General features: G+C 42.2%; 1 protein-coding gene across 1 annotated transcript; it reads right to left on the reverse strand.

The window, feature by feature from the left end:
* Positions 1-1,377: 1,377 nt before the first annotated feature.
* eif4e2rs1 (eukaryotic translation initiation factor 4E family member 2 related sequence 1) lies at positions 1,378-18,212 on the reverse strand. The gene is made up of 8 exons (XM_021596085.2): positions 18,004-18,212; positions 13,674-13,758; positions 11,303-11,437; positions 10,926-11,030; positions 7,000-7,048; positions 5,986-6,089; positions 1,671-1,807; positions 1,378-1,555 (listed from the first exon to the last, which is right to left on the reverse strand). Exons 1-8 carry the CDS (start codon positions 18,018-18,020, stop codon positions 1,516-1,518), a joined length of 672 nt encoding a protein of 223 aa, XP_021451760.1. The 5' UTR covers positions 18,021-18,212; the 3' UTR covers positions 1,378-1,515.
* Between the last annotated feature and the right edge of the window lie 484 nt (positions 18,213-18,696).

The raw sequence follows: 18,696 nt of genomic DNA on the forward strand, positions 1-18,696 counted from the left end.
GGTGACTAAAAGACGAACGAGGTCAGTGGCGGTAATGTACCTAATTTATGAAACGCAACAAGTCAAGAAGAAAAAGCCTGGAAGGAAGAGAGATGACTAGAAACGATTCAGTTGACCGTTTTATGTGTGGATTAATTGTCGTAGTAGAAGACCTTGTGCATTTCATGTCAAATAACTCATCGTTTATATCCAAGAACAAATTAGCTAGCAACAAGCTAGCTAAATAGGACAAATTATCGAGCAAGTGCAAGCTAACTAGCTAAAGTGCCAGAAATGTTTAATGCTTTTCAACCTGTCCCCAAATTAATATCATTGGTCGAGTTTGTTTTGATTTTTTAACCTGCGTGTCGTGATTGCGTTTGGTGTGAGGGGACAAAATACATTTACGCACGATGACGCACGCGCGCAGCCGGTTTGGGTTCCATGTAAGGCACTGCATCTCAGTAGTCTAAGGCACTGCATCTCAGTTGTCTAAGGCACTGCATCTCAGTAGTCTAAGGCACTGCATCTCAGTTGGCCCGGCATCGTGCGGGTTCGGCAGGTGTAGGCCGTCATTATAAAAATAAAAACATGTATATTCTGAATTGCCAAGTTAAATAAAGGTTAAATAAAAAAACTTCTGTATGTGCCTCTACACTACTATTTAAAAAATATCCCAGTACCTCAGAGGTCACCTCCCTCTCACATTTTGTTCCGCCCCTCAAATTATACCAATGTAACAGCCTGAGAGCACTGGACAGGTTACAACCACATGGAACCATATAGTCAACATTACATGAGCATTCCACAGGTCACATTTAGGATACAAAAAAACAGATTAAGATTAGGGTTAATGTAATAATGACGTGGTCAGACAGGATACCAAAGACACTTTTATTTCTGTATTGTCATGGAAGAACACACAGTCGGTCCCACACTGGCCTGTTGTAACTCAGGGACAAGCTGCAAAAACACACTACTCCATCTCCGCAGTGAAAAATCTCTGAGTGAGAGAGGCAGAGATGGGAGTGGAGGGAGGGAGAAAACGTTCTCTCCCTCCACTCCACTCCAGTCTCTCCCTCCCCTCCACTCCACTCCAGTCTCTCCCTCCCCTCCACTCCACTCCCTCCCTCCACTCCAGTCTCTCCCTCCACTCCAGTCTCTCCACTCCAGTCTCTCCCTCCACTCCACTCCAGTCTCTCCCTCCACTCCACTCCAGTCTCTCCCTCCACTCCACTCCAGTCTCTCCCTCCACTCCACTCCAGTCTCTCCCTCCACTCCACTCCAGTCTCTCCCTCCACTCCACTCCAGTCTCTCCCTCCACTCCACTCCAGTCTCTCCCTCCACTCCACTCCAGTCTCTCCCTCCACTCCACTCCAGTCTCTCCCTCCACTCCACTCCAGTCTCTCCCTCCACTCCACTCCAGTCTCTCCCTCCACTCCACTCCAGTCTCTCCCTCCACTCCACTCCAGTCTCTCCCTCCACTCCACTCCAGTCTCTCCCTCCACTCCACTCCAGTCCAGTCTCTCCATCTCTTCACAGGGTGATCTTTGTGTTGCGGAAGCTGGAATTATCCCTAAGAAGAAAACACAGATCAATAAACAGAATTCTCCTTAGAGACAACACAAAACACTGAGTGGTCGTTGTGTGTCCACGATGGTGTTAGGTGGGAGTGTGTGTGTGAATCGTACTTGAGGCTGTCGTTGTGTGTCTTGTACTCCATGATGGTGTTGGGAGGGAGGTTCAGAACGCGTCGAAGAGTGTCTCGGATTCTAGATGTCGTCACCTGATCGCTGGCCGTCTTATTCCATATAGACAAGATGTCTTCCTGTAAACAACAAGAACATTACACACTAACCCTGATCGCTGGCTGTCATATAGACAGGATGTCTTCCTAGAGAAACACACATTACACTGACCACTCGATATTCGCGTTCACAAGTCAAACGCTCGTTGTCGAGTCATCGAGGGCTCCCCTGCTCCCCCTCTTCGAGAGGGAATCCTTTGCCAACTTTGTGCCCTTAGTAGTAGGGATGTGACATTTAAAATGTTTAAACACATTTTGGATCGTTAACGTTTAGAAAAAAATCCCTAACCGAAAACCTTTTTATTACAGTTATCCCAAAACTACCACTCGCAGGCCACTAACATACAATTACATTTCACAAATACTGTAAGTAGGAGATCGGAATCTTTCAAATTATTTGGATATAAAGCGCTCCGCAACTCATCGTTAACAGCTGAAAAAAAATTCTAGAGTGAGACGGGGAAGTGACATCATCAGTCCTGTATGAACTGACTGAAATGGAGGCAGTACAGATGCTGAAAGGGAGGCGCCGTGAGACCAAACCCGCTTCTGGCAGCCGTGAGATAAGGGACGGAGGGAGTAAGGCATATCTAGAACCAGACTACTAGATACCAATGGTATAGAATGTCAGCTTCAATACCCATAAGGAGTATCTAGAACCAGACTTGTTGGATGTCTGTGAACACGCGGTCATGTATCACATTGAAGTGGGAAACGAAGTACGTACTGACAACATGGAGGAATAACCCATGTTATACTAACCCTAACCCAACAAGCCATCACATATAAGTGGGAAGTGAAGTACTGACAACATGGAGGAATAACCCATGTTATACTAACCCTAACCCCTAACCTCTAACCCAACAAGCCATCACATTGAAGTGGGAAGCGAAGTACGTACTGACAACATGGAGGAGAGGGAGGTGAGCGCCGCCTGGTAGGGTTTCCACTAGTTACCACAGACAAAATTGGCTATATTGTAAAAATGTATGAAAACAAGCTTAGCAGTGTGGTTAAGGTTAGGGTTAAAGTTAGCAGTGTGGTTAAGGTTAGGGTTAACGTTAGCAGTGTGGTTAAGGTTAGGGTTAACGTTAGCAGTGTGGTTAAGGTTAGGGTTAACGTTAGCAGTGTGGTTAAGGTTAGGGTTAACGTTAGCTGTGTGGTTAAGGTTAGGGTTAACGTTAGCTGTGTGGTTAAGGTTAGGGTTAACGTTAGCAGTGTGGTTAAGGTTAGGGTTAACGTTAGCTGTGTGGTTAAGGTTAACGTTAGCAGTGTGGTTAAGGTTAGGGTTAACGTTAGCTGTGTGGTTAAGGTTAGGGTTAACGTTAGCAGTGTGGTTAAGGTTAGGGTTAACGTTAGCAGTGTGGTTAAGGTTAGGGTTAACGTTAGCTGTGTGGTTAAGGTTAGGGTTAACGTTAGCAAATTAAAGTTTGTCACATGCGTCGAATACAACAAGTGTAAACATTACCTTGAAATGCTTAATTACAAGCCCTTAACAGTGCAGTTCAAGAAATAGAGTTAAGAAAAAAATGACCAAGTAGACTAAAACAATAATTAATAATAAAAAGTATATATACAGGGGACACCGGAGTCAGTGTGCGGGTTAGCATGTTATTGGAGGTCATTTGTACATGTAAGGTTAATAACCTCTTGAAGCTAGGGGGCACTATTTTTATGTTTGGAAAAATAACGTTCCCAAAGTAAACGGTCTATTTCTCAGGACCAGATGCTAGAATATGCATATAATTGACAGATTAGGATAGAAATCACTCTAAAAGGTTCCAAAACTGTAAAAATATTCTGTGAGTATAACAGAACTGATATTGCAGGCGAAAGGCTGAGGATAATCCAATCAGGAAGTGCCTCTTATTTTGAGACCTCTGTGTTCCTATGCAGGACTGTCCTCCATTTAAAGGGATATCAATCAGATTATTTTTCTGTGGCTTCCCTAAGGTGTCAAGTCTTTAGACATAGTTTCAGGCTTTTATTTTGAAAAATGAGCGTGAAGGATCACATTGCGTAAGTGGAGAGGTGGGGGCTCTCAGAGTGAGTTGGTGCGCAATTGAGTCAACCGGCCATTGTTCCTCCCGCTGTTATGGAAAAAGCTACATACTCGGTTGATATATTATCGAATATTTTAAACTACCTGAGGAATGATTATAAAAAACGTTTGACATGTTTCTGTGGATATTATGAAAACTATTTGGAATTTCCGTCTGCGTTGTCGTGACTGGTCTTTTCTGTGGATTTCTGAACATAAACAAACAAACGTCGGTATTTTGGGTAGAAAAATCATCTTTATGGAAAAAAAGGAACGTTTGTTGTGTAACTGGGAGTCTCGTGAGTGAAAACATCCGAAGATCAAAGGTAAACGATTAATTTGATTGCTTTTCTGATTTTCGTGACCAAGCTTCCTGATGCTTAGTGTACATAATGCTATGCTAGGCTATCGATAAACTTACACTAACGCTTGGATTGCCTTCACTGTAATGCATAATTTCAAAATCTGAGACAACAAGGTGATTAACAAAAGGCTAAGCTGTGTTTCAAAATATTGCATAGTGAATTCATGAATATGAATATTTCCTAGTAATATTATTTGACTGTTGCGCTATGCTTTTCAGTGGTTGCAGACGAAAATGATCCCGCTACAGGGATGCCTTTTGGACCCAGACTTGGTGCTCCGGTACTGCTTGCCGTGTGGTAGCAGGGAGAACAGTGTATGACTTGATGATGAGTCTGACAATTTTATGGGCTTTCCTTAGACACCGCCTATTATATAGGTCCTGGATGGCAGGAAGCTTGGCCCCAGTGATGTACTGGGCCGTACACACTACCCTCTGTAGTGCCTTATGGTCAGATGCTGAGCAGTTACCATACCAGACAGTGATGCAACTAGTCAGGATGCTATCGATGTTGCAGCTGTAGAAATTTGAGGATCTGGAGACCCATGCCAAATCTTTTCAGTCTCCTGAGGGGGAAAAGGTTTTGTTGTGCCCTCTTCACCAATTTCTTGGTATGTTTGGACCATGACGGAAAGGCTCTGGAGCAACGAACCACCCTTGCTGTCTCTGCCTGGCCGGTTCCCCTCTTTCCACTGGAATTCTCTGCCTCTAACCCTGTTACAGGGGCTGAGTCACTGGCTTTCTGGTGCTCCTTCATGCCATCCCTAGGAGGGGTGCGTCACTTGAGTGGGTTGAGTCACTGATGTGATCTTCCTGTCTGGGATGTGCCCCCCCTTGGGTTGTGCCGTGGCGGAGATCTTTGTGGGCTATACTCGGCCTGGTCTCAGGATGGTAAGTTGGTGGTTGAAGATATCCCTCTAGGGGTGTGGGGGCTGTACTTTGGCAAAGTGGGTGGGGTTATATCCTTCCTGTTTGGCCCTGTCCGGGGGTATCATCGGATGGGGCCACAGTGTCTCCTGACCCCTCCCGTCTCAGCCTCCAGTATTTATACTGCAGTAGTTTATGTGTCGGGGGGCTAGGGTCAGTTTGTTATATCTAATTCTCCCTTTCTCTCTCTCTCGGAGGACCTGAGCCCTAGGACCATGCCTCAGGACTACCTGGCATGACTCCTTGCTGTCCCCAGTCCACCTGGCCGTGCTGCTGCTCCAGTTTCAACTGTTCTGCCTGCAGCTATGGAACCCTGGCCTGTTCACCGGGCGTGCTACCTGTCCCAGACCTATTATTTGACCATGCTGGTCATTTCTGAACATCTTGGCCACCATGTTCTGTTATAATCTCCACCCGGCACAGCCAGAAGAGGACTGGCCACCCCTCATAGCCTGGTTCCTCTCTAGGTTTCTTCCTAGGTTTTAGCCTTTCTAGGGAGTTTTTCCCAGCCAATGTGCTTCAACACCTGCATTGCTTGCTGTTTGGGGTTTTAGGCTGGGTTTCTGTACAGCACTTTGAGATATCAGCTGATGTACGAAGGGCTATATTAATACATTTGATTTGATGATGGTGTCCACATCACCAACGAACTTGAAACTCTCGACCAGCTCCACTACAGCCCCATCGATGTTAGGGTTAAGGTTTAAAACCATATTTTAAGAAGAGAAAAATGTAAAAAAATAGTTGGGTTTTATGATTTTGTGGCTGTGGTAACTAGTGACAACCAATAGCCAGGAATGTGGTAGATTGAGCTGTATTGCGCCATGCGCCAAACCACACGTGTGTGTGTGGTGTGTGTGTACGTACCTGGAAGCGAATAGAGACCACCACCCCACAGATCTCCTCTCCCACCATGAACTGTTCTCCCAACATGGCCAGAATAATGTTCTCCCAGAACCTGCTGGCCAGACCTGTCAACAACAACAATATTAACAACATGGCCAGAATAATGGTCTCCCAGAACCTGCTGGCCAGACCTGTCAACAACAAGTGGTGTCAGATTTCACCTCCTGTTTCACACAGTAGACATTCTCCAGTGCTTCTGAAAATCAGGACTACTGCTCAATTCAAGCCATTTTAATCTAGTGTCCACAGATCGATTTCTAAGCAAAATGGCGGTCGGAACCAGTACCAGAACGTCCCTTAAGCCGACGTAGCTAGATAGTTGGCTAAGTTAGCTACTGTAGCTATCCAGTACGTGTTGTGATGTAGCTAGTTCGTTAGCTAGGCTAGCTACTGTAGCTATCCAGTACCACCTCCAGTATGTGTTGTGATGTAGCTAGTTCGTTAGCTAGGCTAGCTACTGTAGCTATCCAGTACCTCTTCCAGTATGTGTTGTGATGTTGCTAGTTCGTTAGCTAGGCTAGCTACTGTAGCTATCCAATAGGTCCTCCAGTAGGTGTTGATGTAGCTAGTTTGTTAGCTACTGTAGCTATCCAGTACTTCCTCCAGTATGTGTTGTGATGTAGCTAGTTCGTTAGCTAGGCTAGCTACTGTAGCTATCCAGTACTTCCTCCAGTATGTGTTGTGATGTAGCTAGTTCATTAGCTAGGATAGCTACTGTAGCTATCCAGTAGCTCCTCCAGTATGTGTTGTGATGTAGCTAGTTCGTTAGCTAGGCTAGCTACTGTAGCTATCCAATAGGTCCTCCAGTAGGTGTTGATGTAGCTAGTTCATTAGCTAGGCTAGCTACTGTAGCTATCCAGTACCTCTTCCAGTATGTGTTGATGTGATGTCTACACTTGAAGGGAGATTTAGAGAATGGTAAAAGACAACATGAGAAGCAAAGCGAACAGGTTGTGTCTTATAATAACAACAGACCTTTCCGCAGCCTGATGATCCACTTCCCTCCGTTCTTATTAGCTTCATCCTGGAGGGTTACACACACACACACACACACAGTGAATACCAAAAAGGTATGGTTATACTGGATGGGATGCTATCATACTGATGGACTCACCATCTTAGAGACCCACACCTCCCACATTATACCTATATATAATAAACATTTAAAAAATAATATCATCTATATACAGTTGTGGCCAAAAGTTTTGAGAATGACACAAATATTAATTTCCACAAAGTTTGCTGCTTCAGTGTCTAGATATTTTTGTCAGATGTTACTATGGAATACTGAAGTATAATTACAAGCATTTCATACGTGTCAAATGCTTTTATTGACAATTACATGAAGTTGATGCAAAGAGTCAATATTTGCAGTGTTGACCCTTCTTTTTCAAGACCTCTACAATCTGCCCTGGCATGCTGTCAATTAACTTTGGGCCACATTCTTGCATAATCAATGCTTAGAGTTTGTCAGAATTTGTGGCTTTTTGTTTGTCCACCCGCCTCTTGAGGATTGACCACAAGTTCTCAATGGGATTAAGGTCTGGGGAGTTTCCTGGCCATGAACCCAAAATAACGATGTTTTGTTCCCGAGCTACTTAGTTATCACTTTTAGATTATGACAAGGTGCTCCATCATGCTGGAAAAGGCATTGTTCATCACCAAACTGTTCCTGGATGGTTGGGAGAAGTTGCTCTCGGAGGATGTGATGGTACCATTCTTTATTCATGGCTGTGTTCTTAGGCAAATTGTGAGTGAGCCCACTCCCTTGGCTGAGAAGCAACCCCACACATGAATGGTCTCAGGATGCTTTACTGTTGGCATGACACAGGACTGTTGGTAGCTCTCACCTTGTCTTCTCCGGACAAGCTTTTTTCAGGATGCCCCAAACAATCGGAAAGGGGATTCATCAGAGAAAATGACTTTACCCTAGTCCTCAGCAGTCCAATCCCTGTACCTTTTGCAGAATATCAGTCTGTCCCTGATGTTTTTCCTGGAGAGAAGTGGCTTCTTTGCTGCCCTTCTTGACACCAGGCCATCCTCCAAAAGACTTCGCCCCAAGCATACTTCCAAAGTTGTGGCAAAATGGCTTAAGGACAACAAAGTCAAGGTATTGGAGTGGACATCATAAAGCCCTGACCTCAATCCCATAGAAAATGTGTGGGCAGAACTGAAAAGGTGTGTGCGAGCATGGAGGCCTACAAACCTGACTCCGTTACACCAGCTTTGTCAGGAGGAATGGGCCAAAATTCAACCAATTTATTGTGGGAAGCTTGTGGAAGGCTACCCGAAACATTTGACCCAAGTTAAACAATTGAAAGGCAATGCTACCAAATACTAATTGAGTGTATGTAAACTTCTGACCCACTGGGAATGTGATGAAAGAAATAAAAGCTGAAATAAATCATTCTCTCTACTATTATTCTGACATTTCACATTCTTCAAATAAAGTGGTGATCCTAACTGACATTAGACAGGGAATCTTTACTTGGATTAAATGTCAGGAATTGTGGCTACGGTGTATGTAAACTTCTGACTTCAACTGTATATATATTAATAACAATGTATTTATCTACATGTTACCTCCCACATTATACCTATATATAATAATAATATATATCTACATGTTACCTCCCACATTATACCTATATATATAATAAGTGTATATATCTACATGTTACCTCCCACATTATACCTATATATAATAATAATATAATGTGTATATAGACATGTTACCTCCCACATTATACCTATATATATAATAAGTGTATATATCTACATGTTACCTCCCACATTATACCCATATATAATAATAATATAATGTGTATATCTACATGTTACCTCCCACATTATACCTATATATAATAATAATATATATCTACATGTTACCTCCCACATTATACCTATATATAATAATAATATAATGTGTATATAGACATGTTACCTCCCACATTATACCTATATATAATAATAAGTGTATATATCTACATGTTACCTCCCACATTATACCTATATATAATAATAAGTGTATATATCTACATGTTACCTCCCACATTATACCTATATATAATAATAATATAATGTGTATATATCTACATGTTACCTCCCAGATTATACCCATATATATAATAATAATATAATGTGTATATATCTACATGTTACCTCCCACATTATACCTATATATATAATAATAATATAATGTGTATATATCTACATGTTACCTCCCACATTATACCTATATATAATAATAAGTGTATATATCTACATGTTACCTCCCACATTATACCTATATATAATAATAATATAATGTATATATCTACATGTTACCTCCCACATTATACCTATATATAATAATAAGTGTATATATCTACATGTTACCTCCCACATTATACCTATATATAATAATAATATAATGTGTATATATCTACATGTTACCTCCCACATTATACCCATATATATAATAAGTGTATATATCTACATGTTACCTCCCACATTATACCTATATATAATAATAATATAATGTGTATATATCTACATGTTACCTCCCACATTATACCTATATATAATAATAATATAATGTGTATATATCTACATGTTACCTCCCACATTATACCTATATATAATAATAATATATATCTACATGTTACCTCCCACATTATACCTATATATAATAATAATATAATGTGTATATATCTACATGTTACCTCCCACATTATACCTATATATATATAATAAGTGTATATATCTACATGTTACCTCCCACATTATACCCATATATATAATAAGTGTATATATCTACATGTTACCTCCCACATTATACCCATATATATAATAAGTGTATATATCTACATGTTACCTCCCACATTATACCTATATATAATAATAATATATATCTACATGTTACCTCCCACATTATACCTATATATAATAATAAGTGTATATATCTACATGTTACCTCCCACATTATACCTATATATAATAATAATATAATGTGTATATATCTACATGTTACCTCCCACATTATACCTATATATATATAATAAGTGTATATATCTACATGTTACCTCCCACATTATACCCATATATATAATAATAATATAATGTGTATATATCTACATGTTACCTCCCACATTATACCCATATATATAATAAGTGTATATCTACATGTTACCTCCCACATTATACCTATATATATAATAAGTGTATATCTACATGTTACCTCCCACATTATACCCATATATAATAATAATATAATGTGTATATAGACATGTTACCTCCCACATTATACCTATATATATAATAAGTGTATATCTACATGTTACCTCCCACATTATACCTATATATATAATAAGTGTATATCTACATGTTACCTCCCACATTATGCCTATATATAATAATAATATAATGTGTATATCTACATGTTACCTCCCACATTATACCCATATATAATAATAATATAATGTGTATATAGACATGTTACCTCCCACATTATACCTATATATATAATAAGTGTATATATCTACATGTTACCTCCCACATTATACCTATATATAATAATAATATAATGTGTATATATCTACATGTTACCTCCCACATTATACCTATATATAATAATAATATATATCTACATGTTACCTCCCACATTATACCTATATATAATAATAATATATATCTACATGTTACCTCCCACATTATACCTATATATATAATAAGTGTATATATCTACATGTTACCTCCCACATTATACCTATATATAATAATAATATAATGTGTATATATCTACATGTTACCTCCCACATTATACCTATATATAATAATAATATAATGTGTATATATCTACATGTTACCTCCCACATTATATCCATATATAATAATATCATGTGTATATATCTACATGTTACCTCCCACATGGGTTTGATTCCCTCTTTAAACAGGTGGAAGTCAGAGTGGCCAGTCAGATCTCCCGGTCGCACCAGGTGACTGTAGAATTTCCAGAACTGCTCCACCTGGCAACCAATCACAGCACAAGATAACATCAACCAATCAGCTGGTCACATCCTAACCCTATCAACCACATGTTAAACACAGTGTGTATATGATGAGTGTTAGTGGTGTGTGTGTGTATATGATGCGTGTTAGTGGTGTGTGTACTGACCGATGCGTGTTGGTGGTGTGTGTGTGTGTATATGATGCGTGTTAGTGGTGTGTTTCCTGACCTGATGCGTGTTGGTGGTGTGTGTGTGTATATGATGCGTGTTAGTAGTGTGTGTGTACTGACCGATGCGACCGTGCCGATCTGTCTGATGTTCTGTTCATAACTCTGTGTGTTGGCGGGCCGGGACGGAGTCCTCCGAGAATACCACAAGGTATAGTTATACTGGAGAGGATGTTCCCCTACTGCAGGACTCACCGTCTAACACACACACAGTCAGTATGAGTACCACAAGGTATAGTTATACTGGAGAGGATGTTCCCCTGCACACACACACAGTATGAGGCATTAGCTATAAAACAGGTTACACAGGCTTAATCTGCAAGGATTACTTGAACCCAAATATTAAATCAGATTTGAGGGAAAATAGGATAGATGAGCACAGATAGGCTGACAGAGGGAGGCTGACAGAAGGAGGGGGATGAATCCCATTTGTTCCCATCTGGTCAAGTCTGTCAGTGATGCCAGTTGTAGAATGTAAAGTAATGCTTCAATTCATATTTAAGGAATGGATGTGGTATATTATTACGTATTTCTTTCAAATAGACTGTTGTTGGCAATTAGCACATTTTGCAGGTTGGATTAGTGAAAATATATACGATGAAATGAAAAATCTACAGTACCAGTCAAAGGTTGGGACACCTTCTCATTCAAGGGTTTTTCTTAATTTATTACTATTTTCTACATTGTAGAATAATAGTGAAGACATCAGAACTATGAAATAACACATATGGAATCATGTAGTAACTCCCCCCAAAAAGTGTTAAACAAATCTAAATATATTTGACATTTCTTCAAAGTAGGCACCCTTTGCCTCGATGACAGCGTTGCATACTCTTGGCATTCTCTCAACCAGCTTCACCTGAAATGTTTTCCAACAGAAGGAGTTCCCACATATGCTGAGCACTTATTGGCTGCTTTACCTTCACTCTGCGGTCCAACTCATCCCAAACCATTTCAATTGGGTTGAGGTCGGGTGATTGTGGAGGCCAGGTCATCTGATGCAGCACTCCATCACTCTCCTTCTTGGTCAAATAGCCTTTACACAGCCTGGAGGTGTGTTGGATCATTGTCCTGTTGAAAAACAAATGATAGTCCCACTAAATGCAAACCAGATGGGATGGCATATCACTGCATAATGCTGTGGTAGTCATGCTGGTTAAGTGTGCCTTGAATTCTCAATAAATCACAGACAATGTCACCAGCATAGCACCCCCACCTTCACACCTCCTCCACCATGCTTCACGGTGGGAACCACACATGCGGAGATCATCCGTTCACCTACTCAGTCTCTCACAAAGACACGGCGGTTGGAACCAAGAATCTCAAATTTGGACTCATCAGACCAAAGGACAGATTTCTACCGGTCTAATGTCCATTGCTTGTGTTTCTTGGCCCAAACAAGTCTCTTCTTATTGGTGTCCTTTAGTAGTGGTTTCTTTACAGCAATTCGACCATGAAGGCCTGATTCACGCAGTCTCCTCTGAACAGTTGATGTTGAGATGTGTCCGTTACTTGAACTCTGTGAAGCATTTATTTGGGCTGCAATCTGAGGCTGGTAACTCTAATGAACTTATCCTCTGCAGCAGAGCTCCTGGGTCTTCCTTTCCTGTGGCGGTCCTCATGAGAGCCAGGTAACTCTAATGAACCTATCCTCTGCAGCAGAGCTCCTGGGTCTTCCTTTCCTGTGGCGGTCCTCATGAGAGCCAGGTAACTCTAATGAACCTATCCTCTGCAGCAGAGCTCCTGGGTCTTCCTTTCCTGTGGCGGTCCTCATGAGAGCCAGGTAACTCTAATGAACCTATCCTCTGCAGCAGAGCTCCTGGGTCTTCCTTTCCTGTGGCGGTCCTCATGAGAGAGTTTCATGAAGGTGTTTGATGGTTTTTGCGACTGCACTTGAAAAAACGTTCACAGTTCTTAATTTTCCAGATTGACTGACCTTCATGTCTTAAAGTAACGGACTGTCGTTTCTTTTTGACAATTTGTACTGTTCTTGCCATAATATGGACTTGGTATTTTACCAAATAGGGCTATCTTCTGTATACCACCCCTACCTTGTCACGACACAACTGATTGGCTCAAATGCATTAAGGAGGAAAGAACTTCCACAAATTAACGTTTAACAAGGCACACCTGTTAGTTTAAATGCATTCCAGGTGACTACCTTGTGAAGCTGGTTGAGATAATGCCAAGAGTGTGCAAAGCTGTCATCAAGGCAAAGGTGGCTACTTTGAAGAATCTCAAATATATTTTGATTTGTTTAACACTTATTTGGTTACTACATGATTCCATTTGTTATTTCATAGTTTTGATCTCTTCGCTATTATTCTACAATGTAGAAAATAGCTCAAATAAAGAAAAACCCGTTAATAAGTAGGTGTCCAAACTTTTGACTGGTACTGTATGCGTGATTGTGTGTTTAGTGTGTGTTGCGTACCTTGCGTCGATTGTTGTTGATGGAGCAGTCTTCCTCCCGGTTACAGACCGTCTCATCCTGATCCTCTGGGTCGTCATCTTTCAGACTGGGGGGAGAGAATATACACACACATTATACACCCTAACACTCCTGATCCCCTGGGTCGTCATCTTTCAGACTGGGGGGAGAGAATATACACAGAGTGTACAAAACATTATGCTCTTTCCATGACAGACTGACTAGGTGAATCTGTGTGAAAGCTATGATCCATTGCTGTCACTTATCAAATCCGCTTCAAATCAGTGTAGATAAAGGGGAGGAGACGGATTAAAGAATGATTTTTAAATCTTGAGACATGGATTATAATCTCTGGTGGACAGATTCGCATGTAAACAACGACTCACGTAGAATGTGACTACGGGTAGCAGTAGTTCCTCGTTTTGGGGAACGATCATTTGGACGAATCAGGATTAGGCCGGCTGGCTTATTGCACCAGCTGGCTGTGTAACGAGTGTGGCTTTATGACAATAAGGCAAAAACGGGAGTAAGCAAGAAGGAGTCGACTGGGAATGGCAAGAGGAATGTCGAGTTGTCCTGAAAACATGGTAAGCTAACGTTACTGAGTGTCAAGCTAGTTAGCTTGTTGGTTAGCAAGCTAAGTAGTTGCGTTTTACAACCAGACTGTCAGTTTTACACATAGCTAGCTAGATAATGAACTAAAGTGCAATTATCAGAACCCATTATCTAGCGTATGGTAGCTATATCTGTCAGATGTAAAGCAAGGAGGATCATGGGATGTATCAGAAGCTATGCATGTTGACTAACTACCACACGTTAGCTAGATCCAATTAGCTAGCTACAGCCTACAGATGTAACAGGAATAATCTGGGATCTGGAGAGATGGCAGTTAGATGGTCAGAAAGCATTACCCCAGCCACTAGTATCTCTGTAGCACCTGGAGATGGACTGATAGGGGTAGTGAGTGTGCTTGAAAGTGAGCCCTCACCCCTGACCTCCCACTGATCCAGGGCCTCCTGCCTAACCAGTCTCTCTGACAGGGAGTTACTGCAGGATTATACAGCCCTGACCTCCCACTGCCCCAGGGCCTCCTGCCTAACCCTAACTACAGTCTCTCTGACAGGGAGTTACTCCAGGATTATACAGCCCTGACCTCCCACTGGCCCAGGGCCTCCTGCCTAACCCTAACCACAGTCTCTCTGACAGGGAGTTACTCCAGGATTATACAGCCCTAACCCTAACCCATATTATCCAGGGCCTCCTGCCTAACCCATATTATCCAGGGCCTCCTGCCTAACCCATATTATCCAGGGCCTCCTGCCTAACCCATATTATCCAGGGCCTCCTGCCTAACCCATATTATCCAGGGCCTCCTGCCTAACCCATATTATCCAGGGCCTCCTGCCTAACCCATATTATCCAGGGCCTCCTGCCTAACCCATATTATCCAGGGCCTCCTGCCTAACCCATATTATCCAGGGCCTCCTGCCTAACCCATATTATCCAGGGCCTCCTGCCTAACCCATATTATCCAGGGCCTCCTGCCTAACCCTAACCCATAACATATTATCCAGGGCCACTGGTTGAATTGGATGTACTCAAATTGATGCGCTCTCCTCCCAGACTTTTCTAAAAACATAGTGTCCATCCTCTGTCCCCAGGTGAGTCTGCTGGGCTATGGAACTCTAGAGCAGCCACCCTGTTCAGTCATCTCTGAGAAAGGATGTAACTAGCTAACCCTTTCAATTGCCACATTGTGGGGATGACCAATGCAGTAAAGTTTGGTATAAAACTCATTTTCCAATTGTTAGATTACCGAATAAATACTTTTTCTTAGGATGTTTGGCATGTTGGTTTTCACTTGGTTTCTTTTTTTACTTATGTGGTAACTTCAACATCAAGCACTGAGTTTATGAGGTTAGTGTGGATGAAGGGGAGGAGACAGGTTAAAGAAGGATTTTTAAGCCTTGAGACAATTGAGACATGGATTGTGTACCGGTCATTCTGAAAGTATTCAGACCCCTTTACTTTTGGATGAAATTCAGCTCTCTTCCTAGAGCTGGCCACCTGCCCAAACTGGGAGAGAAGGGCCTTGGTCAGGGAGGTGACCAGGAACCCGATGGTCACTGACAGAGCTCCAGAATTCCTCTTTGGGGATGGGAGAGCCTTCCAGAAGGACAACCTTCTCTGCAGCACTCCACCAATCAGGTCTTTATGGTTGAGTGGCCAGACAGAAGCCACTCCTCAGAAAAAGGCCCGACAGCCCGCTTAGAGTTTGCCAAAAGGCACCTAAAGGACTCTGAGACAATGAGAAACAATATTCTCTGGTCTGATGAAACCAAGATTGAACTCTTTGGCCTAAATGTCAAGCGTCACGTCTGGAGGAAACCTGGCACCATCCCTATGGTGAAGCATGGTGGTGGCAGCATCATGCTGTGGAGATGTTTTCAGTGGCAGGGACTGGGAGACTAGTCAGGATCAAGGGAAAGATGAACGGAGCAAAGTACAGAGAGATCCTTGAGAAAAACCTGCTCCAGAGCGCTCAGGACCTCAGACTGGGGCAAAAGTTCACCTTCCAACAGGACAACAACCCTAAGCACACAGCCAAGACAACGCAGGAGTGGCTTCAGGACAATTCTCTGAATGTCCTTTAGTGGCCAAGCCAGAGTCCGGACATGAGCCCGATCGAACATCTCTGGAGAGACCTGAAAATAGTTGTGCAGCGGCGCTCCCCATCCAACCTGACAGAGCTAGAGAGGATCTGCAGAGAAGAATGGGAGAAACTCCCCAAATACGGGTTTGCCAAGCATGTAGCATCATACCTAAGAAGACTTGAGGCTGTAATTGCTGCCTAAGGTGCTTCAACAAAGTACCGAGTAAAGGGTCTGAATACTCATGTAAATGTGATATTGCAGTTCTTTTATTTTTAATAATATTGCACACAAAAATAAACCTGTTTTTGCTTTGTCATTGTGTGGTATTGTGTGTATTGATGGGGAAAAAACAAATCAATTTTAGAATAAGGCTGTAACATAATAAAATGTGTAAGTCAAGGGTTGTGAATACTTTCCTAATGCACTGTGCATTAGTGCCTGGCACACTGCCTGGCACACTGCCTGGCACACTGCCTGTCAATCATCTTGCTGCTTTAGACTGGAACTGATGCTTTGTGGTTTTATACTGCCGTATTCAGACCCCTTTACTTTTGGATGAAATTCAAAATAAATATATTTTAACATTTCAAGTTATTAATTCATGTTCAGGGGTTACTGCGTGTTCAGGGGTCACGGCGTGTTCAGGGGTCACGGCGTGTTCAGGGGTCACGGCTAGGGGATACTGTGTGTTCAGGGTTACGGCTAGGAATTACTGCGTATTCAGGGGTTTACGGCGTGTTCAGGGGTTTACGGCGTGTTCAGGGGTTTACGGCGTGTTCAGGGGTTTACGGCGTGTTCAGGGTTACATATTGAGAAAGAGGGACACGTTTTGTTTAGGTTTTACACATTTTTCTAAATAAAATATAGTTAACCATGACCAGAAAATGTTTCACTTTTGATGGGTAGGAACCAGTCATTTATGGCACCGTGGGTCACCACAACATGCACCCAGGCAAACAGTGATATCGCTCACCGGGGAAATCTCGTTTAGCGCAGCTGGCATTGTGATGCAGAAGAATGAGTTGAGCACGGTGCTCAATATAACCAATTGTAGCTGGCAGCATGAAAAATGTCCTCAAATAATGGCTTTTTCGCAGTTACTTCAAAACTATGGCAAGCAGCTGGGACATACGATAATGTTATAAAAACAGGCCTCCATGGCGGATTCAATATAGTATTTTCAGTGGAGCCAGGCCTGACTTAAATAGTTACCACTTCCATGTAGTTTACAACCACGCAAGGGTTGCTGTTAGCTAACGTTACCTAATTGGCGGACTGTGGGTAGATGTTACCTAATTGGTGACCGTGGGTAGATGTTACCTAATTGGTGACCGTGGGTAGATGTTACCTAATTGGTGACCGTGGGTAGATGTTACCTAATTGGTGACCGTGGGTAGATGCTACCTAATTGGTGACGGTCGGTAGATGCTACCTAATTGGTGACTGTCGGTAGATGCTACCTAATTGGTGACTGTCGGTAGATGCTACCTAATTGGTGACTGTCGGTAGATGCTACCTAATTGGTGACTGTGGGTAGATGTTACCTAATTGGTGACTGTCGGTAGATGCTACCTAATTGGTGACTGTCGGTAGATGCTACCTAATTGGTGACTGTGGGTAGATGCTAAAACAACTAACATCGTGGTTAGCATCATGGCTAGCGCAGACCGATAACTTACTGTTCAAATTGATTCATCTCAGCGTCGAGCAGTCTTCTTCACAGAGAAGCGAACCTCACGACAACAAGGAGAGTTGATGGGTTTAAACGTTAATCGTTTATCGTTTATTAACCCGCTGGTTACGTTCACTCGCTTCAAACAACACGCAAGATAGCTGGTCGCGGTGCAACTGAAGTTCCACACAGCCGCGGTTCCGCTTGTTAACGGAAGCAGACGGGTCGGTGTATGGGACAAACGGAACGAAGTTGAACACGGAATGCCTCAGCTCCGTTCATTTCTCGAATGTATTGATGATGTTGGTTGGATGGATGGATGGACGGATCTATGGCCTGCTTTCCTATTTTAGATAATTCATAATAAACATAATGTAATACATGTTGCGGACCGGTATGCTCAGGCAGTATCTGAAGAACTGTAGCAGTAATATCATGGTCCACCACAGGAGGGCGCTTTTACCTCAGTTGTTCTAGTCTGTTCTGTCGTCAGTAGATGTAACACAAGCCTGGCAATGACAGTGGTGAAGGTTTGCAATTTTGGGACTTTTCTATTAGTTTATTAAGCCAGGCAAGCACAAACAAGCACATATAAAGTATTTGATTTATTTTGGACATCAGAGCAACCTTGAGTGAAACTTATGAGTCAGAAAAAGGATGTTCATATGATAGGCAAGATAATGTCTACAAAACCGTGCAG

The sequence above is a fragment of the Oncorhynchus mykiss genome, chromosome 9, assembly GCF_013265735.2.
Source record: "Oncorhynchus mykiss isolate Arlee chromosome 9, USDA_OmykA_1.1, whole genome shotgun sequence".
Lineage (NCBI taxonomy): Eukaryota > Metazoa > Chordata > Actinopteri > Salmoniformes > Salmonidae > Oncorhynchus > Oncorhynchus mykiss.